The sequence below is a fragment of the Podarcis gaigeae genome (assembly GCF_964106915.1).
Source record: "Podarcis gaigeae genome assembly, chromosome: 2".
NCBI classification, from domain to species: domain Eukaryota; kingdom Metazoa; phylum Chordata; class Lepidosauria; order Squamata; family Lacertidae; genus Podarcis; species Podarcis gaigeae.
In genome coordinates this window covers 49652053-49679133 of record NC_139679.1, presented here as the reverse complement: position 1 = coordinate 49679133, position 27081 = coordinate 49652053, and the positions used below count along the sequence as shown (strand labels likewise).

The following is a 27081-nucleotide window of genomic DNA, read 5'->3' as shown; positions in this document are numbered from 1 at the left end:
TTTTATGTTTGTAAGAAACAATGATGGAGTACAATGTCACAGGTCACTTCTGGTTAAACATCCCATCCCTCTTGCAGGCATTTAGCTCAGAATCCATTTGTGTGCGACTGCCATTTGAAGTGGCTGGCTGATTACCTGCAGGATAATCCAATAGAAACCAGCGGCGCTCGATGCAGCAGCCCACGTCGCCTTGCCAACAAACGAATCAGCCAGATCAAGAGCAAGAAGTTCCGTTGCTCAGGTAATTCATTTATCCAGGCTGTACTGCACTTTCAGTTCAGAAATAAGCAGGTCCAGAGAGCCCACTAATCAAATCTGTAGGACAGTGTTTGCTATAATGGATATTATGTAGCATCTTTCTGAAATTAAATTTGGAGAATTGGATTAGTCCTCCAGAAAACCCATTTACCTTATGCATTAAAAGAGAGGCAACCCTTTAGCTTGCCTTGTGGTTTATATATTTATATAGGTACAAAGATAGGATGTAATTTTAAAAGAATGCAGGACTGTATACTGCCTCTAAAAGAGATAAGGTACAAGTGGCCAAATATGTCATATGACTTCTTCTTTAAGAAATAAAAGAATTCAAATGTTTCATTCATAAGAAAAGATCTCACTAACTGAATAAAGGGTTTGTCATGAGGACGTATTTTGCCAGTCAATGAAAGCATGCTTTGTTTTAACTATTTTGACAAACCCCCTCAGGTGACTTTTCAGTAACAATGGTGCAGTCAGTATCTCTTTAGACGTAGTAGATGTGGAGATAGTTGCAGAGGCCTCTTTTAAGTAAGTAAATAAATAAATTGGCTAGAAGTGCTCCTGGGCAGGAGTGGGGAGTGCCCAACATCTGAAGAATAAAATCAAAGAGATAATACTGATTAGATGATTGGGAGAGGAGAGTCTTTTTTAAAAAAATGTATGGCAAGTTCTATGCTCTATGGATGAACTATAAAACAGTGGCATAACATGAATGGAAGGAAGGAAGGAAGGAAGATGGATGCACCACACAGGTCTGTGCAACTTGTGCGACCTACTTGCCAAATTCAACCTACTGGCCATAAATGGCAGTTCATCAGAAGATCAGTAAAGCCTCTTTCTTTTTATCCTGCTTTTAAGACAATTATTGTCTCCCAAAGAGAGTCAAATAAACCAGAGAGTGAGAAGTCCCACCACTAGACTTACAAACTAAAACGATAAGACACACAAGGTAAGGGCAGTAGAGGGAAAAGGTTGGCTAGGGAGATAAGTTCTTCAAGGCCAGAATATAGTAGCAAACTACAAGAATTTATATCCAATTTGGACCAGGCTGATCTTCCATCTCTGGTGTTCTTGCTTGAATAGAAGTTGGTGGCTCTTGTTCTTTAGGACAGTGAATGGGGACAGAGGGTCCTTTCTATTTGCTTCTGTGATCACTGGACAGCTAGCAGCTGGAACTGAGTGTTTTTTTCCTCCCAGGAAGGGGGAAAACAGGCTCCCTGCAGCTGCTCCTTCTTTAGTGGATATATTTAGCCAGGTTGGTCTTCTTATTACCATGATGATTTGGCCAATGGCAGAGTATGTTGCCCTTCAGCTCCACTGGGCAACTCCCCAGGTTAGCTGTCCAGCTGGTCTTCATGTCAAGCCAAAACTCAGAGATGGTGAGCTTTGTTCAGCTTGGTAGGTCTCAATTTATGTCATTTTAGGTTCGCAAAATGTTAAAGGCAATAGCAGCATTCAGAACTGAGAATGGCAAAAAGCATCTCCACTAGTTGCCCATGAGAACTGTGCCACATTGGCATCATAATATAAACAACTAGGCAACCTGAATTAAAAATATGGTGTTTTAATAGTGTTTGATGTTCAATTGATGTCCCTTTGTGTTGCAAAATTGTGGCTGAATGGAAGGATGAAATATTCAGGAAGAAAAGCAACGGTTAACTCTTATGGAAGCCATACAATAAGTGTATGGCTTATATGGCAACCGCTTAGAGACTATTCTGATTGAGCAATATACAAATGGTTGTAATAAATAAAATAAATTATTAGTCGAGCTGGCCTTTAAGATTGTAAACATTCAAAAAACAATGTAATTGAAAGAAATATTAAAAATTTATTGTAATGTTTGATCATTTTAACACACCTCATGTCTAGAGCTCTGCAGTTGATTCAGAGTATTACAGATTGGGATTTTTTCAAGTCTCAGTCAGTGATTACTGTTAGTCTGTGTTTCATCTTTTAGGCATGTGCAGAGGGCCGTTTTGTAATATTCTAGTTGCTCACATTGTAAGGATCGTATACAGCTAAGTTTTCCTCAGAGCAGACCGATTTAAATTAATGAACCCAACTTAGTGCTGTTCATTAATTCAGTGGGTCTACTCTGAGTAAAAGTTAGTTGTCTACTTCCTCATGTTATTTACACCTAAATGATTTAAATGTGTAGCAATGGTATAATATGCCACCTCTTTCAGTGTTGAGAGCTTCAAGTATGGGTAGATTTTTATGCAGCAGAAAATCATTAAGTAGACTGAGAAGAAAAAATGGCTGTCATTGATGGAATATGTTGCAGTACCTTCACATAAAAATGAGTACTGCTACCTTTTCCTCCTGAAAAAAGGATTATGATGAATTGCACTTCTGACAACTAAGAGCAGATGGCAGAAGACACTAGTTTCTTTGTGAGGAAAGATGACATCTACCCTTCTTTTCCTCAATAAGCCTTCATTCATAAACTGCCCTTTGTCAATACAGTAAAAGTTATGGCATCTAAATCATATTTATGTAGAGAATATTAATTATATAAATAAGTTAGCATTCTGCTTGCAAAACATTAAATTTACTTCAAGTTTTATGTATCCAATTAATTTTGCTGTTTTTCGCCTTCCTTTTAGAGCTTCCTCTGCTCCCCCCCCCCCAAAAAAAAAGTGTTCCATAGGGTTGGGGAAAATAAAAGGAGGATAGTAGAGGGGGTTGGGGGAAGAAGCAGAAATTTGGGCAAATTTCTCCCCTTGCTCTTCCATTCACTGAAATTTCTATTGAATCAAAGAATATTCCATTAATGGAAAGACTGTGCTTGATACAACCTTGTGGTATTTTGACCAAATGCCTTGTTGTAAAACCATATCTGTTCCACAAAAATTAATCAATGTGTACTGATATTTAAAGAAACTGATTGTTAAAACAATACCAGTAAGAGTCAACATGGTGCAGGGGGTGGGCTTGGATATGGATTCAAGTTCACCTCAGCACTGGATGCATTGGGAAGTTACAGTTAAGTTCAGTCAAATGAAGCAATAATTTATTAATTTATTTTCAATCTATTGGAATACATCATTCTTTTAATCGAAAGAAAAATGCATTTTGGATAATAACTAGTGAAATTGATTTTTATTGGTGGGAAGGAAAACTGCATACAAATGGAAACAAGTTTTACTCACATTCTATGTCTTTGTGTGCTTAGCTTTTGGTCAATAGTTATGTAGGTGTAAACAATACATAAATTCAAAAACTTAAGTCATGTGATATGGCTTAATTATGGAGGTATGGAGTCAGTTGTGTCTGAAAATCATACTTGGGCCTAATTGCATGGAAGCTCTTGTCCATAGTTATACAGAGAATATTTGATGGGATCTTTAGAGAGGAGACCACGGTGCTTTGCATATCTGTAATAAGTGTTTTACAAGTCCTATTATGATGAAGACAGCAATGTTAAAAATTGTAGCCAAACTAAGTCAATCCTATGCATACTTAACTTAAACTTAGTGAAACTTAATTCTGAGTAGACATTCATAGGACTGCACTGTGAATTTTTCCTTTTGATAGAATTCTGCTTGGTATCTTCCATGTGTAGTTCTTGACAATTAAGACTCATTGAATTTGGTGTTTACCCTCTGTAAATTGGATATAGGATTGCAGCCGGCGTTTGCAAGAAATTATAGTAAACAATATATATACAGTACTTCTAAAGTATATATAATCATTGTACATGATGAGAGCTGGCCATTGCAAGTTTAAACAGTGTATGGTGCATGTGAATGAAAACATATAGTGTTTTTAGCATTGCTTTGAGAGGCAATTAATTTTTGAAGATACTTGTTTCATACAGGATATAGTGGAGAAATGTCGGTGATGGGATCTTTAGATTACTTGTTTTGATGGCTTTTTAATTTAAAGTGGATGTAGTAGTTTTGTCTCTCATCCTGAATTGAAGAAACTCAGATTATATTGTGTGAAGAAAAGTTCTCATATTGCCTGACATATTGCAAAGCAAGGTTGATCTGCCTGTATTTGCAAATATTAGATTTAATCGAATGGCTTTTAAATCCTCTGTGCTTGGACCGTTATAAAAATTCAAAGGAGAATATGGATGAGGACATTTTTTCCTAGCTGCAGCCTTGCTATGTATTAAATATGAATTCTCAGAAAAGAGAGGAATGCTGCCATTTTGGGTAACAGTCATAAAAGCAGTCTTCTCCCTCGGTTGCACCTGCCCAGTGGCAGCCAAGCATCAAGTGAGACATGCCAACTCTATTTCACCAGAGGCTCTCCTTCTCAGCAGGCTTGTTCGCTTGGCATCTTTTGATTAAGATAACTGCTATACAGATTTGTTTTCTAAAGGGAAATCAAAAGGAATCTAGCAGCAGATTGTACTTGCTCAATGGCAGTCCTGCGCCGCTTTAGAATTGGCAGGGCTCCTTGATTAGTGTGCAGCTCTGTGGTGTGCACTGCCAATGGCATGAGAAATATTACTCCGCTCAGAGAAACGTCTCTTTTTGTTTTCTCTTGTAGGTTTCTTTTTGTCCACTCTTTCTGTCGCATTTGACTAGCAGTTGATTGATCTGTCCATGTTCTGCGGTTTCCCTGCTAATGAACGGATATTTAAAGGAAACAGAAAGTCACTAGAGCTTTGCCCTTTCCTGCAACAACAAGAGTTTCCCCCCCTCATTTGAAGCTCTGATAACCAAATGTGTTTTCCCAGTATCTGCAGCATTTGATTCTTGTTCTATTTAACTGATTTAATTAGCTGCTACAATGCCAGATAGTTGTCATACACACCACTAGCACAACTAACAATGAAGGTAGGACAATGAGCCATCTGCCAACAGAAATCTCTCCCTGTCACATGCTGCCTCTCAGTAATTCAATCCAAATTGATGATAGCAGCATTGGTACAAATGTGAAAGACTGAGGCAACATAGGCACCCGCATATTTAGTGACACTTTTTGTAACCTCTATCATTACAGCACCATTATTTGTGTCAGAGCATGTTGCCCTCCATTTACCAACATTTGTAGAAGAAAGGTGGTCTTCATGGCATTTTGGATCACGGCCTGAGTTCTCAACAAGTTTTTTCATAGTGGTGACGACTGATTTCAAATATCATTGGCCATTGGTCCAAGGCGGTGTCAAGTACATGTGCTGCTTTGTGCACCATGTCACTCCCCTCTCCCTTGGTATGCATTGAATGGTATTAGGCGGGCAAAAAAAAATAGAAGCTAACAGCCCAGCTTGCACTAAACTTTCTTCCTAGAGTAGACTATAACATAACACATTTTAAGCCGTGGTGTCTGGATTAACAGCAGTTCTAATAGTAGTGGTTCTGTTTTCCTACAGGTCTGTTCAAATGACAAAATTCTCATGATTGTAAAGGAAATTCAGCTAAACATGAATGTAGGCTATCTTGAGCACAATTAAAGCATAAGTAATAAAATAAAAATATAATGTAATGTAAAATATAAAATAATATGATAAAATTAATAATAATAATAATAATAATAATAATAATAATAATAATGTATTAGAAACTGAAAAGGAAAAAGCAAATATAACATTCCGTGCTAGCTTCAGGTGTTGGTTTCCATTTTAATGTAGCGTTTTCCCCATCCATAAGAGTCTTCAAATCTTAGGCATATATATCTGCATTGCAATTTTTTATCCGTTTTATACCAGTATAATTGTAATGGCTTAACCCCAAAATTCTGAGAGGTCTCTGTTATGGGGTCCTACTTTGCTTAAAGAACTTCAGTTACAGGGTTTCCCAGGAAGATGGAATGACTGGTGTAGACATGCCCTTGATCATGCGGACCGTCTTCAGATCAGGAAATTTGTTTAATGATGAGGGAAATAGGATGCTGGACTAGATAAATCTTTGGTTAGATGGGGCTGCTGTTATGGGACTGAGCCCCATTGAACACTGTTGGGTTTACTTCCATGTAGGCATATTTAGAATTGTGCTGTGAGGGACATTCTCTTAATTGTGGGCAGTTTCACATACATAATAAACTTCCTGCTTAACTATCTGTGGCATATATGAAAATGCTGTATCCTTGCTCTAACATTAGTGGAATTTTAAAGGAAACAAACACTATCAAAATAATTAGGAATATCAAAATAATCATAAGAAAATAATACATTAGTCTTAAAAGAGGCTGATTGTTTCAGAAATTACTACTGTATTGGCTGGATGCTTTATTAAGAAGAGTAAGAGTATTACATTACTGTATTAAATCACTAGATACTGTGGTGTATATATGTTGTTCACAATTTGAGCATGCTCACTTTGTATGATCTGTTGAACATTCATTGAAGGCTGTCAATTGCAGACCTTTAACTGGATTCCTACCACACACCTTCAGAAATTTCTGGTCATTATTCTCATGCACTAACAATCTGTGCTATAGGGCGGGGTTTTTTTGCATTTATAGCAATAAGTATTGACTTCTTGAACTTCAGCTCCTTTATGCATGGGAGAAATGGACAGCAGCTCTCAATGAAATCTCCAGCTTGTGCTTCTCCATGCTGCTTCCTCTTCAACGCTCCTCTCTCTTTGGCGGCTGCCTAACTCTGACTCTGACTTGATGGGATTTTCCTTTGTGCTTGATCTAACCATGTGGTAGAACAATACAAATTGAACATGGTTCTGTCAAGCACCATGGAAGGCTCCATGCTTTCCTGCAGCATGGCATGCTGGGATACTTCTGCTGTTTTCAGAACCGTCAAAAGGTGAGCTATTTTCTTGTTTTGACAGGAAAAGTGATTTTAAAAAGAATCATTATGGTTAAGAAAATTCCATAAAACTAGAAGGCTTACTGCAGATCTCACAAACATAAAATCCTTAAATGGATAAAAGCAATCAGAGATCAACTTTGCAAAAATCTTGCATGTGACTTTATTTACTTATGAAAAATTCTAAACTGTGTCTTCAATCAAAACATGAACTCTAGGTGTTATTCATAAAAATCCCAGATATAAATGCTATATTGAAATAAACAAATATCAAAACATTAGGAATGGTATTCAGAGTAGACTCAGTTAAATTTGTGAATGTGACTGTTAGGTCCATTAATTTCAGTAGGTCCAGTCTGAGTACAACTCTGTAAGGTATGAGAAGTTATAACTGCAACAAGTTGCATTAATTCCTCTTAAAATGAACAAATAGAACATTTAATTCATTTATTACATTTATTGCTTTCAGCTTCAGTGATTATTTCATGGCTGGAGAAATTTTGTAAAAGATGTTAGCATTGCATCGTTAGCTGAAGATGGTAAGCAAGGCACAGTATTTGGCTATGATCTGCACTTTTGAATAACACTGGGGATAGAGGTGTGGGTGTTTGGATATCAAATGTAGCTATTTAAGAAAATGTTGGTGTTGAACTAATCAGCATTCAATCATAGAATTGTAGAATTGCAAGGGATCTCGAGGGTCAACTAGTCCATTCTGCTTGAAAGTGTACATGGTCACACAATTGGTTCAAATCCTTTTCTTGGCCTTATTTAATGTCACAGAACCAACTCTTTCAAATATAGTGAAACTGAGTTTAAAAGTCATTAAGTACTGCCAAGATAGTTGGGAGAGACACTGCTGAAACCCCCAGTTCCAATGCTTAGGTTGCTGAGATGTGTGGACCTTACAGCAATTGATAAGCTTATAAAGAGGATGTTTATAGGACAGTGTGGGTGCAGCAGTTTGAAAATATACCTGGCAAATGAACTTACTACATATTGGATAACAGTTTGTGGTTACATAAGTTTGGAAATAAGTTTATTCCAGCAAACTTCTATGTGTGTATGAATGGATTGTGATACAGGTGGTGCTGTGGTCTAAACCACTGAGCCTAGGGCTTGCCAATCGGAAGGTTAGCAGTTCGAATCCCTGCAACAGGGTGAGCTCCTCTTCCTCAGTCCCAGCTCCTGCCCACCTAGCAGTTCGAAAGCACGTCAAAGTGCAAGCAGATAAATAGGTACTGCTCTGGTGGGAAGGTAAACAGTGTTTCCGTGCACTGCTCTGATTTCGCCAGAAGCAGTTTAGTCATGCTGGCCACATGACCTGGAAAAACTGCCTGCGGACAACATTGGCTCCCTTGGCCAGTAAAGCGAGATGAGCACCACAACCCCAGAGTCATTCGCACCTGGACTTAACTGTCAAGGGTCCTTTACCTTTACATTTTTATGAATGGATTATGTATACGCAGCACATTCCATTTACTTTTTGTGATATGAAAACAACAACAAAAGTGCATATGGCTGCAGTGAGTAGGTAGAATACTGGAAATACATAGTTAGAATCCTATATATGGACCTCCCTTCAATATATTTGCACATTCCATGCTGGCAACTTGGGTAATGTACCACTACAATGTGTAGAGTATGTAACCACTTGACAAATGTCTGTCTGTGCTGGTGTTTTTTATTGTTGTTTGTACCCTTAGAACAGCCTTTCCGTATTGTCTGCTGAAGAATCCATCCGCATCTGTAATGGGACTGGTGCCTCTTTCAGAGGATTCTGGGGCAGATCACAGGGCACAGTGGCCTTCCCCATTTGCCTATATAAACTTGGAATGTGCCCTAAATTACACACAGCACTCCCCTTGCAACTGCATGTTATGGGAGAGATTTTCAAGGAAAGTCCCCCCCCCCCCAATTGTTGATCATCTTATTGAGGAATTTCTATTAAGTCTCCAAGGAAACTGAAAACCCTTGTCTATGTAATCCTGCTAAGTAATGTACACTGTCCATTGCTCTGCTTTCCTTGATTTCTCATAAAATTAGAAATGTTCCTGACCATTAGGCAGGATGATGCAGACAATCAGCGTATTGCAGACTAAGAGATCAATTTGGTCATCTGATTCCCATGTCTAGCTTTCCAAATAATTGCCACTTGGTCAATGGTCTTCTCACCTCTAGCTGAATCTTGAAGTTTACCTTTTCACTCTGCTGTTGCCTTCCACTGAGAGTACTTCAGTAGGTTGCCTTATTTGCTTAACATGCATTTGAAAAGTAAGTGGATCAGACGGTTTTCTTGAGTCTGCTCCCATCCCCTCCCTAGCCACCAAGAAAAATGGAATAGTCTGGCGTATGGGATTAGAAGGAATGGAGCTACATTTTTAGTAGATTTCAAAAATCGGTTTCAGATTTGTCTTTCAAATTAGCTGTTTTGACTAGCATAACAATTGAAACTATTACATGTGTAAATAGAAGTACCGGTAAAGTATTTAAAAGTGATTTCATGGACCAGGTCATTGAAAGCTTTTATTTGAATACTGAAGTTGCAAAAAAAAAAAAAAAAAAAAAGGATTTTCATGTTACGCTGAAGTTTTGAAGGTAATATTATATTCTGAGCCTCCTCTGCAGGGCTCCCCAACCTTGATTTTTATGATTTGCACATAATGCTTAATGTTGTACCTCTTGAATTGCACCGTATCCACTTTAAACCTCATGGGAACCTGCTGATAAAGTAATGTATGTAGAGATGGACGGACACCTATAACTGGTAATGTAACCAGATGGCTGGCTTTCACATTAGTTTCTATAATGGGAATAACATGATAGAGCAGCCACCTGTCCAAGTGATCTCAAGGCTCAAGTTAAGTAGTAAATTTCCTCTCTTTGGCAGTTGATTGCTGCTGCCTTACATGTTGATGGGTAGCCTGGAGTACTTGATGGTGGCATGTGGTGTTTATCACTTTACACTGCATGGCCTCTAGATAATCCATATTTAAAATTTTAATATACACATATATTTATACATAAGCAGTAACCTTTCTTTTTCCTTGCTGTTGCTACATCACCTTTACTAAACAGGAGTGTGCCCTTGCCCTGTCCATAGTATCCCAAATCCTTGTGCATAGGATCCAGAGAATCAGTGCCAATGGCCAAAGTATTAAGATGGCACACAACGTTTTGGAGTGGGGCACTGGGGGTTTGGAATCTGCTGGATCCTAAGACTTGCAGATCACCTGGGAGTGGATGGGTAAAAACCAGTGGAAAAGCCCTCCCACCTTCTGCCCCATTGATAGGAGCCAATGGGATTTGGATTGCTATGGAGGCTATGCCACTCTGCGCCTCCCTGGCCCTCCCCCCTCCCTCCCTAGGCAACTCACAAAATACCAAAAACATAAAAATGACTCATAATGTAATTTCAAACCATAAAACCAAAATCCATAAAACATTTAATATCCAGTCATTCAGTGCAAAGCCGAGTGGTTTACATGCTTCAGTGTGTGATTGTTTGCATGCCTGTTTTCAGGGAATAAGCTATATACAAGGGTGTGGGGTGCAGGGTCTGTTTCTTAGGTGAAAATACAGCTTTCTCCTTCCCCTGCCTAATCTCACTTTGCTCCATTGTTTGAAGCACTTTTGAACCAACTCAGCTCTGAAAGTGAGACAGTTTGGGAGTATTTGGGGGGCAGGGGCTGAATGAAGCAGCACAGCAAGGCAGAGGAGGGTTTAGTTTCCCTCACCCATGCTCAGCTTTTCATGTAAAAAAAACAGCAGCCTCCATCTGCTGCTTTCTACATAAATGGGGAAGACACATGAATAAATACATGTGACTTCCCCTGTCACATCTAGTTTGGCTCCAAGGCATGCATACTAAAAGTGAGAGAAAAGTTTCGTTTCATTTTACATACCCAGCGTTCGTGATGGTGGTGTTATGTTACAAGAGGTAATGTGTAGCCCATTTTCCTTTCTGTATCATAGTCTCATATTTGGTGTAATATTTATTAGTTTTCCCTGTAGCAGCACTTATTAGGTGTTATGTGATTTAAAGAAACCAAAGTATTTCTGAAGTAAGTAGGAAGGAAACTATTCCACTCCTATCTATAAAAACTAAAGAAATTGAGTTAATTGGCTGAGGCAATTCAGTGCATCCGTGACTTAGCTGTGATTCGAACCCAGTTCTCACCTTCATTTTCAGCAAAAAACATTACACTGATTAACCCAGCACATATGAATGGGTGCCTCAGAAGCCTTGTGTATGTGAAGATGATCCTTTGATCAAATCTTTAAATCCTGTCCTATGTGTTTGATTTTAGCCTGATGGTGCAAAATTTAGGCTATAAACAAAATATTTAGATGTCATCATTTTGCTGGATACAGTAGAAATGAAAGATGTTGAGAAATAATGCAAGTGGGACCTGCAACAAAATGTTGCAGTGTCTCTTGTCCACTAAATACACTGATCCTGTTCAGGGTTCTAGCCAGTTAGTCATGCCCTTCTCAAGATTGCCAGAAGGTAGCTATAAGAAGCTCAAGCAGGTGAACCTGTGTGTTTCTCCCTTCCCTTCTAGCTTCAAAAAACTTGTTTATGTGGAGCTTTCTGTGTGGCAATTTTTGAAGATGCGTATATTTTCTGCACAGCTCTGTTCTGTTGCCATTGCAGGTGCTAGTGATGTTCTCAAACTGGATAGGTAAAGCTAAAATTAATCCAAATCTCTGTACACAGATGCCAGCTTAGATTCAGGTTTTTACTGAGGACCATTTCAAACTCTTCTTGCAGTTTCGTTGAACAATCCCTTCCAGGGACTCTGACTTGGGCCCCAGGTTATGGGTGCCCCATGGCATAATATGACATTGTGACATCATGGCGTCACATTGCATCGGTGGCGCAGTGGCTCTTATAAGGCCTTGTAGCGTCTCAGAGATTACGTACAAGACATCACAAGACCTCTGAACGCAAGTTCCTCTTTCTACCGGAAGTTGTGTTCAGAGGCTTGGTAGGGCCAGGGACGTCAGTTCTCAGGCCTCAAAAGGCCTCGCAAGACATTTGATGTGACTTCCAGTTTCTACCAGAAGTTGCATTGGAGCCCTGTGTTGTGGGTGCCCTGTCACCCAGGGCCCCCTAGATCTGGCGCCCATTATCCCTTCCAATCCTTTCCCTCCCCAAAATTATTCTTATGTAAAGTTATTGTTTTCAGATAAATGAATTTGACGCTGGGAAATCAGTGTTCCAATTGCAACTGGCTTTTAGAGTCCTGGGAAAGTTAAGAATAATTAGGTTTGTTAGGATGGTTGGACATCACAAATTATTTCAGAGAAATATTTAGTTGTTTCCATAATTAACTATGAAGTGAGTGGGCAAATATTGCATGATTGGATCTGTGCTGCCAACTCTTTGATTGCATATCCATTAATATTTTGGCTGCCATAAGCACAAGGATCGCATTTAAACCTCCAAGTAATATTTCAAAAAAGAAAATAAAAGCTGAAAAGATTGATTTGCTGAGACTAAATAAGAAGGCATTTCATTAAAACAAGTCAAAGGGGGTCTGAGTTGTAGTACAATATCAGGCTGAAGTAGGCAATTCTTCCTAAATATACACAGTACCAATCATGATTAAAGTAGAAACATTTGCAAGTCATGTTACTTTCAACTGCAGTGTTGTCTGTTAAAATATTTATCCTTGCAAAGCAAACTAGTTAGTTTTAAACATATATGCTGTTTCTAAGTGGATTGAATGCCTTATATTTCCGTCAGTATTTGTTCTAACATGCTATTTGGTATAGAATGATGGATATTAATACCACAACAAATACTTTCCAAACGCTGAAAAGATACTGGAATAGTCCTCTGAGAGACAAGGTAGTCCCTGATTTCTGGAACTACATTGGAGTGAATTATGCAAACCATTTCAAGCATAGTCTGGACTGATTCTTATGGACTTCCCTAAGTAAATAGAAATTCTCTCTTCTCCAACTCTTACTTCTGACAGTTATTGTATAACTAACTATTTACCAGGAAATACTTCTATTTTACAGGTTCAGAAGACTACAGGAGTAAGTTCAGTGGGGAGTGCTTCATGGACCTTGTCTGTCCTGAAAAGTGCCGCTGTGAGGGAACAATTGTAGACTGTTCTAATCAAAAGCTCACTCGACTTCCTAGTCACCTTCCAGAATATACCACAGACCTGTAAGTCTGGCACTTTTGTAAAAAAATATATAATGCTCAATTATGAAAATATTTCAGTTGTTCCTTCCTGCTTTGCTAGCTGAGCTTATACATTTTCAGAGTTATCAAACTATAATGTGTGGATCTTGTAATGCAATTGCCATATTGTGGCCTGATATTTAATGGTACTACTTTGGAGGAAATGAAAATCTGTCTAATACAGCTTTATGTATTAGAACAGCCATAGGCAAACTTGGCCCGCCAGATGTTTTGGGACTACAACTCCCATCATCCCTGACCACTGGTCCTGTTAGCTAGGGATGACGGGAATTGTAGTCCCAGAACATCTGAAGAGCCGAGTTTGCCTATGCCTGCATTAGAACATTTAATGTGTATCAAATACGGCAGTTTATGTTTTAAGTTAAACGTAAGTTAAATTAAGTTAAAGTGTTCAAATACACACTTTATCATGCTTTTGCATTTTTATTTATTTTTGTTATATTTATTTATACAAACTTACTGCACACCATGGGATGTGGGTGGCACTGTGGGTTAAACCACAGTGCCTAGGACTTGCCGATCAGAAGGTCAGAGGTTCGAATCCCCGTGATGGGCTGAGCTCCTGTTGCTCGGTCCCTGCTTCTGCCAACCTAGCAGTTCGAAAGCACGTCAAAGTGCAAGCAGATAAATAGGTATCGCTCCGGCGGGAAGGTAAACGGCGTTTCCATGCAATGCTCTGGTTCTCCAGAAGTGGCTTAGTCATGCTGGCCACATGACCCGGAAGCTGTACGTCGGCTCCCTCAGCCAATAAAGCGAGATGAGCGCTGCAACCTCAGAGTCATTCGTGACTGGACCTAATGGTCAGGGGTCCCTTTACCTTTACCTTACTGCACACCATAATTTTCAGAGGCTGTTAAAATGCAGTTTACAGTAGCATTTATATTCTGCCTTTCCTCCAAGAAGCTCAAGACAGTTTATGTGTCCCTTCTACACCATTTTATTCTCACAAGAACGCTATGAAGTAACATATACTGAGAGAGAGGACAGAGTTAAGGTTATCCCATGAGCTATGTGGGATTTTGCATCTGGACCTCCGCAGCACTAATTGAGCATCTTAACCACTACCTCACACTGATGATAGCTCTTTGCAATTAATATATGTGTGACAAATTTACATAACATGTAGGTTCATCTGAGGCCTAATGTGTTTTATATGCTTTTATTGTTGTTTTTCATAAGGCGTTTACATGATAATGACATTTCTGTACTGGAAGCTACTGGAATATTCAAGAAACTCCCAAGCCTAAGAAAGATGTAAGTTAATCACTTTTTTATTTTTAATACCAATGTGTTAATACATACAATGATTTAGGCAGGAAGCCTTAGCACATTCACTAGGGAGTAAGCCCAGTTGAGCCCAGTGTGCTTTGGTAAGCATACAGGACGCAGGTAGCACTGTGGTGTAAACTGCTGAGCTTTGGGCTTGCCAATCGGAAGGTGACGGGGTGAGCTTCCGTTACTCGGTCCCAGCTCCTGCCAACCTAGCAGTTCGAAAACACATCAAAGTGCAAGTAGATAAATAGGTACCGCCCCGACGGGAATGTAAACGGCGTTTCCGTGCGCTGCTCTGGTTTCGCCAGAAGCAGCTTAGTCATGCTAGCCACATGACCTGGAAAAACTATCTGCGGACAAACATTGGCTCCCTCGGCCTGTAAAGCAAGATGAGCGCCACAACCCCAGAGTCATCTGTGACTGGACTTAACTGTCAGGGATCCTTTATCTTTACAAAGCCCTGTTGAGCCCAGTGTGCTTCAAAGGAGGATCTGGCTGCTCAAAGTGATGCTACATAAAGAAGGCTTGCTGCTTCAACAGGTATTTTGCTGCTGAACCAGATGGAAGCAAACTGTTGAACTACATAATCATAATAAAAAGCATTGTTCTATCATTTATTAAAATCATTTCTATCTGGTCTTTCTGTCTCAATGTCATCCCAAAACTGACTTAAAATGATGGCATATAGTTTTAACAAGGAAGCTTTAGACTTGGCCTGTACATAATTGTTTTAGGTGCAGAACGGCCTAAAATATGGCATATGTTCACTTTGTGGATAGCACACCAATTGGGCAGCTGCTGTTAGTTTCTCATTTAAATTTTCTCATGACAAAAAGAATACTTGTACCACCAAGAGTAAAGCATATATTCACATTACCCCTGTGGAGGTAAGTTTTGATTTGTGATGCAGTCATTATTTTGCATCATGGGTTGTGCAGAATATTTGTATCCTTGAGAAAGGTATTACTCAAATCAAACTTGGTATATGTTTTAAAAGTTATGTCAAATTATGTGGTATAGCAAGTTGGTTCTTGTCTGACCTTGCTGTTGAGCTTGCAAGGCTACAGTCACATCTGAAATGAATTAATAATGTGCTAATACTAAATTGCCTGTACCTGATGCCCAGGGTCAAAGTTAAAGGAAAACATAGAGGTTATATTTATGTATTGATGTCTCTTTTCCCCTTTTCCCATGTCCACAAATAGTGAAACATCTGGTGCTCACTATTCATTCCAGGCTATGCAAAGGTTCCAAGTTCTAAGGGTGGCTTGGATCACTTTTCTCAGTTCTAGTCCAGCTAGTTTGTGTCAGATTGAGCTTTGTAGATCTTGGTTCACAAAAATAATGGAAGAATTTGTATAGCTTTGTAAAACTGCCATAAAATCACTCTAATTTAGAGCCCAGAAACCTAAAGTAGAAAATATATCAGGATAAACTGACAAACTTTTGAATGTTGTGGTTAGTTTAAAAATATACATATACTTTGATTTTCTTTTTTTCACTTAATTTCATGTGAGATTTTATTAATCTGGAACTGCAACTGTCCTTTCTTTGCATTTTGATTTTTAAGGAGTAGGGACAGTTGGACAGAGCCACATTGCTTTTCAATAAATGGGGTGGGGAATAGCCATGTTCCTATTTAGCATTTTATGTTTTATGAAGCAATAAATTATCTGTGTCCTACTCTTGGCAGAGGATAAGAATTGAAGAGTACAGGTGCAGTTCAGATGCCTGTATTCTGGCAGCAAGAGGTAATAGTGCCTTGCAGTTCATCATAAAACAGTCTCATTAAGATACACCATAGATGCCTCCAAGCAGAAAGCTCTCAAGTTTTTTTAATTACATTTTTAAGCTCTCCCTTACCTGTATGTTTTTTTGCCCCATGAGAAATAGGTTATATTGTGCTCCATATTGCAGTATTAAAGACAGACTTAAATTAGAAACCATTTCCTTGTGCACATGACTATTTCCTAAAAATCATGAATCAGGGCTGCTCTTGCCAGCTCCTGCTCATTAGAATTCTGAAACTAATTCAATTTTGTGAAATAGTGTGAAGCCCAAAAGCACTTCAACAAAGATTTATAATAATTTCATGTTTATCCAAAATGCCTCTAGTGTATCAAACTCCTCTTTCTCCGTGTACTCACCTTTCCAACCAAATTAAATTAAATTAACCAAATTAAATGGTTTATTAGTCACACAACTTATTTACTTACTTCTCTTTCACCATGATGCTCACAGATTATTGCAAAAGCAAACAGAGAAATACCCCATCCATAAAATGGGTAAGAACAATTGTCTTCTCCACATGGGAGTTAGTGAATAATTCATGACAGTAACTTTTGCTAAGAGTTACTTTTAAAAATTATTATATAGCCATTATATGCATCGCAGCAGCAGCAGCAGGACCAGAGGAGAAGCAAAAATGGCAGTAATGTCTGCGGGAGCCTGCACTTTCATGCTATACCATAATTTGACCACTGTCAGATAACAGGTTGGAATAGGCAGCCAGGATCCAATCACCTATTCGCATTCTAGAATTATCCTTGTTAATTGTACGTATAGTATTACAGTAGGACTATTACTTGCATGCGAAAGTGACAGTAGTGGTAGGCCCAGAACAGATGATGGACTTCTGTATCATCTGATACAGTGGTACCTCGGGTTACATACGCTTCAGGTTACAGACTACAGACTCTGCTAACCCAGAAATATTACCTCGGGTTAAGAACTTTGCTTCAGGATGTTCCGGCGGCGTGGCAGCAGGAGGAGGCCTCATTAGCTAAAGTGGTGCTAAAGTGGTGCTTCAGGTTAAGAACAGTTTCAGGTTAAGAATGGACCTCCAGAACGAATTAAGTACTTAACCCGAGGTACCATTGTATTATGGCCATTGCATCAGCACCAGCACTGCTTGTCAGACAGAACAGTCTTTCCTCTCCTTCCCCCATGTGTTCTGGGGGCTTCCCGAACTCTCCAGGGCAGATTTGGGGGGAGGTATTGGGGAGGCAGGTGAATCCTTGTTGTGCTAGCTGAATCCTTGCACTGGCCTCTGCAAGCGTCCTAGGAAGCTACCTTATACTGAGTCAGACCATTGGCTCCATCTAGTGCAGCGTTGTCTGTAATGACTAGCTGAAGTTCTCCAGAGCTTCAAGCAAGCTTCTCTCCCAGCTGTATCTGGAGATGCTGCTGATTGAACCTGGGACCTTCTGAGTACAAAGCAGATGCTCTACCTCTGAACAACAGCCCTTCCCCATAGTGTGGTAGGAGCAAGAAAAGATTGTGGGAGAGCACCTGGAAATAAGGCACTACCGCTAAGGAAATTTTTCAAGTTTCAGTTCACTTAAATTGATTTACCTACACCAGCCTGAAGATGTCAACTTTTATGCTGAAAATGATACGACAGTCTTCTTCATACCTCTGTATCCATTTTTTGGCACTTCTTCATACCTCTGTATCCATTTTTTGGCACTTACACTGTGCCGGAAGTAAAATCTGTTATACCTTAAAGCTTTAATATGGTAATATCTCTAAACATTAAATCTCTCCAGCTTTTCCCATTTTCTCTCTGTCCACTGTATCAAAGGAGGCAAAGCAATACCTAGGTAATAAGGCAACTTAAAATGCATTATTGGTATGCCATAACAGTACATATGGGGCAGCATTCACTTGGAGCCTTTGTCTGTTCTGTCAATAAGTCATGTGCTTAAGTGGACCCAAAGGATTCATTGACACAATTGATTTCAGGGTCAACTGTGCCTGCTTTTAAAAAGTCCCTTGGTACAAATTTACATGATAGCTCATCATGAATACTGAAAAGCCATTAGATGCTTGCCTCTAATGAATGTGAACTGCAAGGCTTAGGAGGAAAAGAATATCTGAATATAATACTAGCATGCTGAGTGCTTGCTTGTGGAAAATATTTCATGAGCTGGGGGGTGGGGGAATCTCTCCCGTGTCACTGTTACCTAAGATGTTGGCAGAACTTGGGAGTTTAGTGCCAATTCACAAAATACATTTTGCACATTATTATGTTACCTGCCATGAAACACCGTGCATCTGTGTGAAGCTATTTATTGTAATTTGGATTAGGCATTTCAAACCTGATCCATAATGTTAATCACCTGAACATGTCTTGCATCAAGTAAGGGTATATCATCTCAGCCTTTGGCAGCTACAAGAAACTTTCATGTGAAACTGTTTCATGTGGAAGCCATCCACTAAATGCTGAATCCAATATTTATCAGCTTTTGGTATTCCAGTTCTAGTTCTTTCTTGTAGAAAGTTTCTTCCCCACATAGCAGGGTGGCTTCCCATCTTGTGGAAGAGCTTTCCATTTTAAAACACCCCTAATCTAGAGAAGCTATATTTGTGAAAGTTCTTCCTTACTCACCTGGTCTCCTGTACACAACCTCTGTCACATTTACTGCTTTTGCATGTAACACTAAATAATGATTTAGCACTATGTGCATGAGCCTCCCACTAGGCCAGGTGGAGGATTTTGACAAGTTTAATTTCACTTATGCTATACATCACAGCTTAGTGTTATGTTCAAACAAGGAATCCTGATTCATAATAGTGGGTAATTTAATGAGGCAGTTTCATAAACCGTAGTCTGAAGTTGCCTTAGGAAAGTGACCAAAATTTTTTCAAACCCAAATTTTTTGCTTGAAATTAATGCTAAGCAGTAAAAGTAAAATTAAGCTCCTTCCTCTTGGCTGCACAGTAGAAGAATGAATGAATGAATCTTTATTTGCATCAGCGATTGGCCATAGCAATGAAACAACGATACGATATACAAAGAACAGAAATAAAAAGTCAATTATATAAAATACATTTTAGGATTTTGAATCAGTAGTCAAATAGTGGGTCTTATTCTAATTGCCCCAGCGAAAAACCTTGCAACCTTTGCACAGTAGAAGACAGGTGGAGGGGCAATGCATGCATCCTGACACCTCATTTGGGGTTGTTTTGGCACATCCATGCAGAACTAAATTATGGTTTAGTGTTACATGTTAACCAGGCCATTGCAATGCTGTACTGCTGTTGCTTGTGGAGGAGTCCACGGCATACCACTGACATATGTACTGTACACTTTTCTCTCAAAGTTTTTTGGATCCAGACCATTATGTGTGTGTTTTTTAACTAGAATAAAAAATGAATATTTAAAAGGATAGATTGAGTTGGAAAAATACTATCTAGAAAGAAAAAACAGGTATCTTAATTAGCCAACTTGAGTCACTGAACCTGAAAGCATGCATAAAGTCAAGGTTGTTCCTCCTCTGAGATTTTACAGGTATGGGCATGTTCTCATTATTCATACTGCTTGTAAAAGCATAGGCAAGTGTGACATGATCATTACTATACACAAATCGGTATCTGAACAAGGTACAGATACTTTGCCAATTTGAGGCTCACTATTGTGCAGCCTCCTCAGAGATACAATTAACCTATGTACTTGTGTTTTTTTTACTGTATATTTGCCCATATAAATAAATTTCACAAGCATGTGCCTGTGTCTGTTAAATGTAATGAGAATAGTGGCTCTAAGTGGCACTGATCATTAGACAAGAATACATGATAGCAGCAAAAAGAGCCCTTGCATTATCTGAAGATTTAAAAGAGATGCTTAACTAAATTTTTCATCAGACAACAGCTCAGTACCAGATGAAATGCATCTGTCATAATATTGTTTCTAAGCTGTCTCTGACATTAAGCATAAACTCTAATCTCTATAGTATGGATAGAAGTAAAAAGGCATGAAGCTGCTTTAAGAGACGTGGCGGGGGGAAGCAGCTCATATTATTGTGGTTATTTTTGTGCTTTATTGTTGCCGCTGCTTCCTTCACTTATTGACTCAGACTGCAAGAGGGGTGATGGGTCACAAGCTGTGCAGCCAGGCTGTCTCTGCTGTTCAGTAGACAGAAACCAGGCTACCAGTTACTCATACAAAGCCTAACCCCAGCCTTCAAAATTACTTTCACCCAATAATAACTATTACAAATTATAGACTTCTCATCACATACAAGCCTGATCTGTGCTGCTGGCATGTTCACAATGAATTATTTGCAATTGTTGTCTCTTATAAGTAAAACTGAGTTTTATGGCTGGCTGGTGTATGTCCATCTTTAAGCAGCGGCTTAAATACATTTCCTCTCTCACCTATTGTCACATAAGCCCCTCTCCTCCATTTTTGTTTGTTCCTTTTTCCATATTTCCTTCTCTACCTCACCTCACATCTTTTAGGACTGTAATTCAGTGAACCAGGTCTGTTCTGCATTTTACCATTTTGTGTACAACACTTAGGTTTGGGAATTTTCTGGTTCTTGTTTCTTAGTGTGGCAATGTAAAATTTTTATTACTTGCTTTCAGCTAGTCTATCAGAAAACACTACAAGGTTCTCCCTTAACCTTGATGGCATTATATTTTCTATACCAGGATTTACTAATCAGGAAATGCATGCTGACTTGGTTCAAGGTGAAAAGACAAGGAATCTGTCAACTGGAAAAACTTGCAGCTGCCATGTAAAATAAAAATAAAAATTCTAAGCTTAATTAATGGAAATAGTTGATGAATTTGGGGTTTAATATTGCAGGGTTTCCTGGATTTTCTACCTGCAGCCAAACTTCAGGTGTTCCTGTGCGATAGTATATATATTGAACGTAAAGGCTTATAACCTGCAAAGAAAAACAGATTCTTAGGATGGAAGCAAACTTGGCTGCTATGCCAGCATAATGTCACCAGTTGGTGATGCCCTGTAATTAAAGGCAGATATGCTGGTAAACATATCAAGGAATTGTGTGCTAGTCCCTTGATTTCATGTCATGCATACCTTTGAAATAATGGGAGGTGTGATAAAAGTTGAAAATGAGGCCAGCTTTGACAGCAGGAAATACTTCGACTTCTATCCTTTTAATATATGTTATACCGATTGTTTTCTCCTTTCACTGTCCCGTACAAGCATGTCTGTATTTGTATTATAGAAAGCATGTAGCCTTCTTAAATAATATTGCCTATCTAATTTGTTTCCACTTTCAGAAACCTGAGTAACAACAAGATCAAAGAGATTCGTGAAGGCACTTTTGATGGGGCAGCAGGGGTTCAGGAACTGATGTTGACAGGGAATCAGCTGGAATCTGTGCATGGGCGAATGTTTAGAGGTCTCACAGGGCTCAAGACGCTGTAAGTATAAAACATTGTTTTTTTATTTTGGTGGGGAAAGGGGACAGAGGAAAGAAACAACTGTTATCTATTGGCTGATTGATCACTTATACTGTGAATCACTGATGCAGTAAATCAGTGCTCCTGGTTTTGACAGCAGCCATTTTGGGAACATGACTTAATATTGAATACTTTGCATATGCATAGATCTGTGCTAAATCCCTAATCTAATCTGTTAGTAGTTCCTCTATAATCTTTGGGTGGGTAATTTAAGTCTCTCTGTCAGTAGTGAATACAGTAGTACCTGGATTCTCGAATGTAATCCGTTCCAGAAGTCTGTTCGACTTCCGAAATGTTTGCAAACCTAAGCGTGGCTTCCGATTGGCGCAGGTGCCCCGGAAACAATAGCCAACAGCCACATCACACATTTGGCTTTCAAAAAAGTTTGAAAACTGGAACACTTACTTCTGGGTTTTTGGCGTTCAGGAGCCAATTTGTTCATCAAACAACTAAGCCATTTGAGAACCAGGGTTCCATTGTAGCTGTCTAACAAACCTGTGCTACTTGTCTTAATAATTCCTTGCCCTATAAGAACAAGACATTTCTAATGCTCTAGAGCAAGCATACCATTTCCTAGTGTCAAAGGGCAGTTATCTTGTTTTGAAGACCTATCACAAAGTAAGGGTTGGTGCATATACCACATTTTCCCAGCACTGAAACTGCTCAGAAATCCTTCTCTACTTTGAGCTGCATTTTTCCCCTTCAGCTAGCTGTTGCTGTTTGGTTTGCTGTATGGAATGTGGTTGTAGAAGCATCATAGCCCCCTAATGGATAATGATAAACAACACTGTTCTGAACTATCTTTTTAGATATATATTTTTTAAACTACATTAGAGGCAGAATGTATATACTATTGTTGTATGTCCTGTGTACCATTGCAATGAAACATCTCATTCCTCTAGATCAGAAACAAGTTCAGAATTTGTCTGTAAATCTAAATCGCACAGAGGTGAACCACTACCTGGCTATGTAAAACTCCTCTGTAGTTTCAGATATTTCACTGTATTTCACTTGATGAACACCCTGGACCTATAGGCATTGGCATTTTTTTTATTCACTTATGTTAACTATTTATAGGCTGCCCTATAACAGAAGTCTGAGAACTATTTTTAAACTGTATTAATAATGATTATTTGTTTGAACTGAAGCTATATTTCTGAGTGGGCAGACTTTGGCTGCTTTAAGGCCTTAATGTGTGCTCTCCAGCTTCCCAGTCCCAGTGCCTCAGAGACAAGGCCTTCTTTTGCATCTCTGACACTGGGCTGTAACAGGGGCTACAGTTGACTTTTGTCTTTATAACACCAAATATATAATTTGGCCATGTGTGTACAGAAGCACTCTTCACTAATAGTGGTGGGCAGCTCCCCTTTGAAAATATAACAAAAATTCTGAACTTCATTAGAAAAGCTCATAAAAATCAAACACCAGGGGATCACTCCCATTTCTTTCCTCAATCCCCATAGCAACCTGCAGCCCCCTAGAAAATAACTGTCACAACTTCCCTTCCCTACCGAACGTCTTCCCTTCCTGCTGCACTGCTGAAGTGAACTAAGGAGTGGGAGAGTAGGAGAGAAGTCTTTCTTGCCTACTCTAGCGCCCATAGGAGCCAACTCCAGGGGACCGTGGGTGTCAGGGAAGAGTTAGAGTTAGAAGTTTCCAGTTTCTCAGAGGGAGAAAGCTTTCCCCAAGGGGAGGGAGGAGAGCAGTGAATCTAATAGAAGATAGCAACAGGAACAACAGTGAGAGACAGGCTGTTCACAGGAAAGGCAAGGGTTAAGTTCTAGCTCAGATTCGGAGGAGGGGAGATACAAGCCAGCTCTAGTGAGGAGGTTAGAAAAAAGAGCGGGAAAGCGAAAGGAACGGCGCGTTCACCATTTTGAGAGTGGCTGGTCACGGAGAAGCAGAGCTCAGAAGGTATCTGAAAAAAGTGACTCTGAGGAATAATAGTTAAAGATAAGAACCATGTATAAGATGGTTTGTTAATACGCAATAAAAAGTTATAAAAGAACAAGAAGCGTTTGTGTGGTGATCTGAAAAGGACCACGACCAGTCCTGACAGTGGGTGCTTGGGCACCCACAATGATATAATTGGATTGTCAGAGAGAGTTAGAAAGAGACAAATTCTTATCTGTTTTAGTTTTGAATCTGAGCCAGAGAAGAAGTAGGGGTTTTAGTGATTATTTTATGTTTGAGATAACTGGCTTATGTACAAATTTCAGTAATTTTTGAAACATTTGAAACATAGGAAAATGCCTAACACCAAGTCAGAACATTGGTCCATCTAGCTCAGTACTGTCTACATTGACTGGCAGCAGCTTTCTAGGGTTTAAGACAGTCTGTCTAGCTCTGTTTGGAGATGCTAGGCAAAGCATTGCTTTACTACTGAGCTACTAATATTTATCTAGCACATTATGCCTTTTGATTGCCTCGCCTACACATATGGTGTCTCCTTCAAGTGCCCTCTTTCAATAAAAGAATTCTAATTCTAGGTTTAAATCATTTCAGGATGCTCAGAAGCAACATAATCAGTTGTGTGAACAATGATACATTCACAGGATTGAGCTCAGTAAGATTACTTTCTCTGTATGACAATCACATCACTACAATCACTCCTGGAGCTTTCAATACACTTGTTTCTTTATCTACAATGTAAGTATTACTTTTTTGTCATTTTAAGTGTTGGATTTGGCTTATAAAACTAATTTAATCACATGAAAGCAAGAAAGATCAATATATTTTATTTTTAAAATTATCCAACAGCTGTTCAAGTAGATTTATGGTTGTGGTTTATTATTACTATTACTATTACTACTACTACTACTACTACTTAGCATTTGTATACTGCATTAGAATGTTTCAGGACTTCAGTTACTTTATCTTTGTGGTCCTTAGAATAACTCTGTAGTTATTAGGAGGTCAGCATAATTGTTCCATGTTGCAGACAGGGGCCTAGGACCAAGAAGCATCAGCTTACTTAAGAGAGACAGGTTTTGAAATTTCTGGTTTACCACTTAGTTTCTTAACCAGTACACATGAGCTACTGTACTAGGTGCATAATCCTGAAATCCTGTACCTACTTACCAGAAAGTAACCCCCATTGAACTCAATGGGATTTACTTCTGAGGAGATATGTATAGCAATGCATTGTAAATATCTCAAAAATAAAAGTAAAGGCTCAAGCAATGACTTCCTATCTGTTCTGGGACCAATTCTGATACATTCCTGTTGACCCTAAACAGGATATATAAATTGCAAAGGAGATTACTGCTGGCACTGAATGAATTCAGCATATGTTTATATGCTGGGGAGCAAGAATACTGCAGTGACAGATTCTTATGCAAGGCTAATCCCTTATAATATGTTGTGCCAAAGATGATGATGAAGATGATGAAATTTGTGTACCAACTTTCATCCAAATATCATTGGGTGGTTTGTAACATGGAACAAAGTGTTTCCTGCCAAACCTACGCATCAGTAACACTTGTATAACAAATGGTTCTCCTACTAGCATCATGTGAATTTAAATTTCATGACTTAGATCCTTCAGGCCTCTCACTAATCTCTCTTCCACAAATCTTACAAGTTTTGTTCTGGTTTGCTTTTTCTGCATCCATTAAGGCCCTTTGAAGTGTTCTATTTGTATGTCTCATCATTCTTTACTTTAATTGCCACTTAAGAATGCTCACATTTCTTTCCAGTTTTTAACTTGGCAGAACATCAGTTTTATTTATTTTTCGCCTCACAGTACTTTTTAAGAATCACAGCACAATCCTAACCATGTCTACTCAGAAGTAGGTCCCTATTGAATTCAAATGGGCTTATTCCCAGGTAAGCAGGGCTAGGATTCCAGCCTTATGCTTCTCATTTTGGCTATATACAGAGTCATCATTAACAAGATGAATTAAATGCTTACTTCAGGCATGAGGTTAGAGTAGTTAGATACAGTTGGTTCATTTCTGAGGTACTCATACCATTTTGTTCATGCCAAGCCATCTGCAACCATATTTATGCATAGTTTGTGTGTCATGTGAATTAAAAGGGCACATTACTCACTTTAAAGTGTAGCTTGGACATTGCTCCATATTTGAATCATAAATAGCTTATCTTTCTTAAGTTCATTGGGTGATACACAGCATAGCTGAAGCAAGCATCTGATCGTGCGGCTTCTTCAACCTCTCCTCCCACTGCAGCCTCATGTGCCCCCAAAATCTGCTCCAGAGGGTTGACCTTCAGAAAAGCAGAATTTTGGGCCTCATGGGAACTAGAGCAGGAAGAAGAAACACCGAAAGCCCCATTGAGAAAGCAGGTTTCATTGCACTGTTAGGTTGGAATCACTGAATCTAATTCTGCTCTAACCCACTGAGTTTTGCCTAAAAATATGGCTAAGTGAGTACCACTTTTTTCCAGAATGGTATGCAGTCTGGATTTCAATAGTTAACTTGTATTTTTCTTATGTAAGCCATAATAAAATGAAATATTAATCAAATTTCCAGAAGCCTCACTGCCCTACCTCTGTGTGAGTGACTCTGTGACTCTCATGAGAGAAAAATATGATTATCCAATTGTGTAACCTTTTAACTGTCACTGTTTGCAAATTGTAAGTCTGTTCTCTAATATCACAGTCAATGCCTTAATAATGCTGCACATTATTGTCCCTTTGATGATTTTCAGTTGTTTTCATTGAAAATAATTTTAAACAGTGAAGCTATTTTACTGTCCAATACTTTCAGTGACATTGGCCATCATTATCCTGTTATAGACATCCAAATTGTGCTGTGAAAAGGAGTTTAGCTTTGCCAAGATATTAGTAAATCCAGTAATCAATTTATCTAATAAGCTTACATTAATCGGGGAAAGGTACACTGTAACATTAAAGTTGCAAAAGGCATTATCCATGTAACCTTAAATGGATACATTTCCCCAAAGGCTTAATTTGTGCTACTAATTTACTACCCAAGATTTTTCAGTCAGTCAAGCTGTATTTTATGCAACTCAGTTACTAGTTCTACTTATATCTTTAATTGATTTACGACCTATTGGAGGTAGTGCGACTAAATTCAAATATATCAATTTAATAGTAAATTTGATAGTAAAGTATCATTTAAAGACTACTTCACACATTCCAACATAACTGGCACACCTCTAACTGTAACAAGCATGTTTTGTAAACCAACTTCAACACTTTTTAATGCAAGTATGATACAGAAATATTTCAAAATAAATACTTGCTGTATTCATAAATAGCTTGTAACTGGAAAGAACTATTGGCCTACCGTAGTTCACAAAACAAGTTAAGCCAAAATGTAGCTTACCTAGACTGTGAAAATGTGTGGGCTCCTGGAAGGGTCCTGTTTACTCCTTTGTCATGCTGAGCAAAGCCAATATT

General features: G+C 38.8%; 1 protein-coding gene across 2 annotated transcripts in view; it reads left to right on the top strand.

The window, feature by feature from the left end:
• SLIT3 (slit guidance ligand 3) overlaps positions 1 to 27081 on the top strand; it is a 400487-nt gene that overhangs the window by 287972 nt on the left and 85434 nt on the right. For both annotated transcript variants that reach the window (XM_083718777.1, XM_083718776.1), the window contains exons 14-18: positions 78 to 241; positions 13016 to 13166; positions 14385 to 14459; positions 21513 to 21656; positions 24201 to 24344. In XM_083718777.1, coding sequence (XP_083574903.1) covers positions 78 to 241; positions 13016 to 13166; positions 14385 to 14459; positions 21513 to 21656; positions 24201 to 24344 — 678 coding nt within the window. The remainder of the gene's footprint in view (positions 1 to 77; positions 242 to 13015; positions 13167 to 14384; positions 14460 to 21512; positions 21657 to 24200; positions 24345 to 27081) is intronic.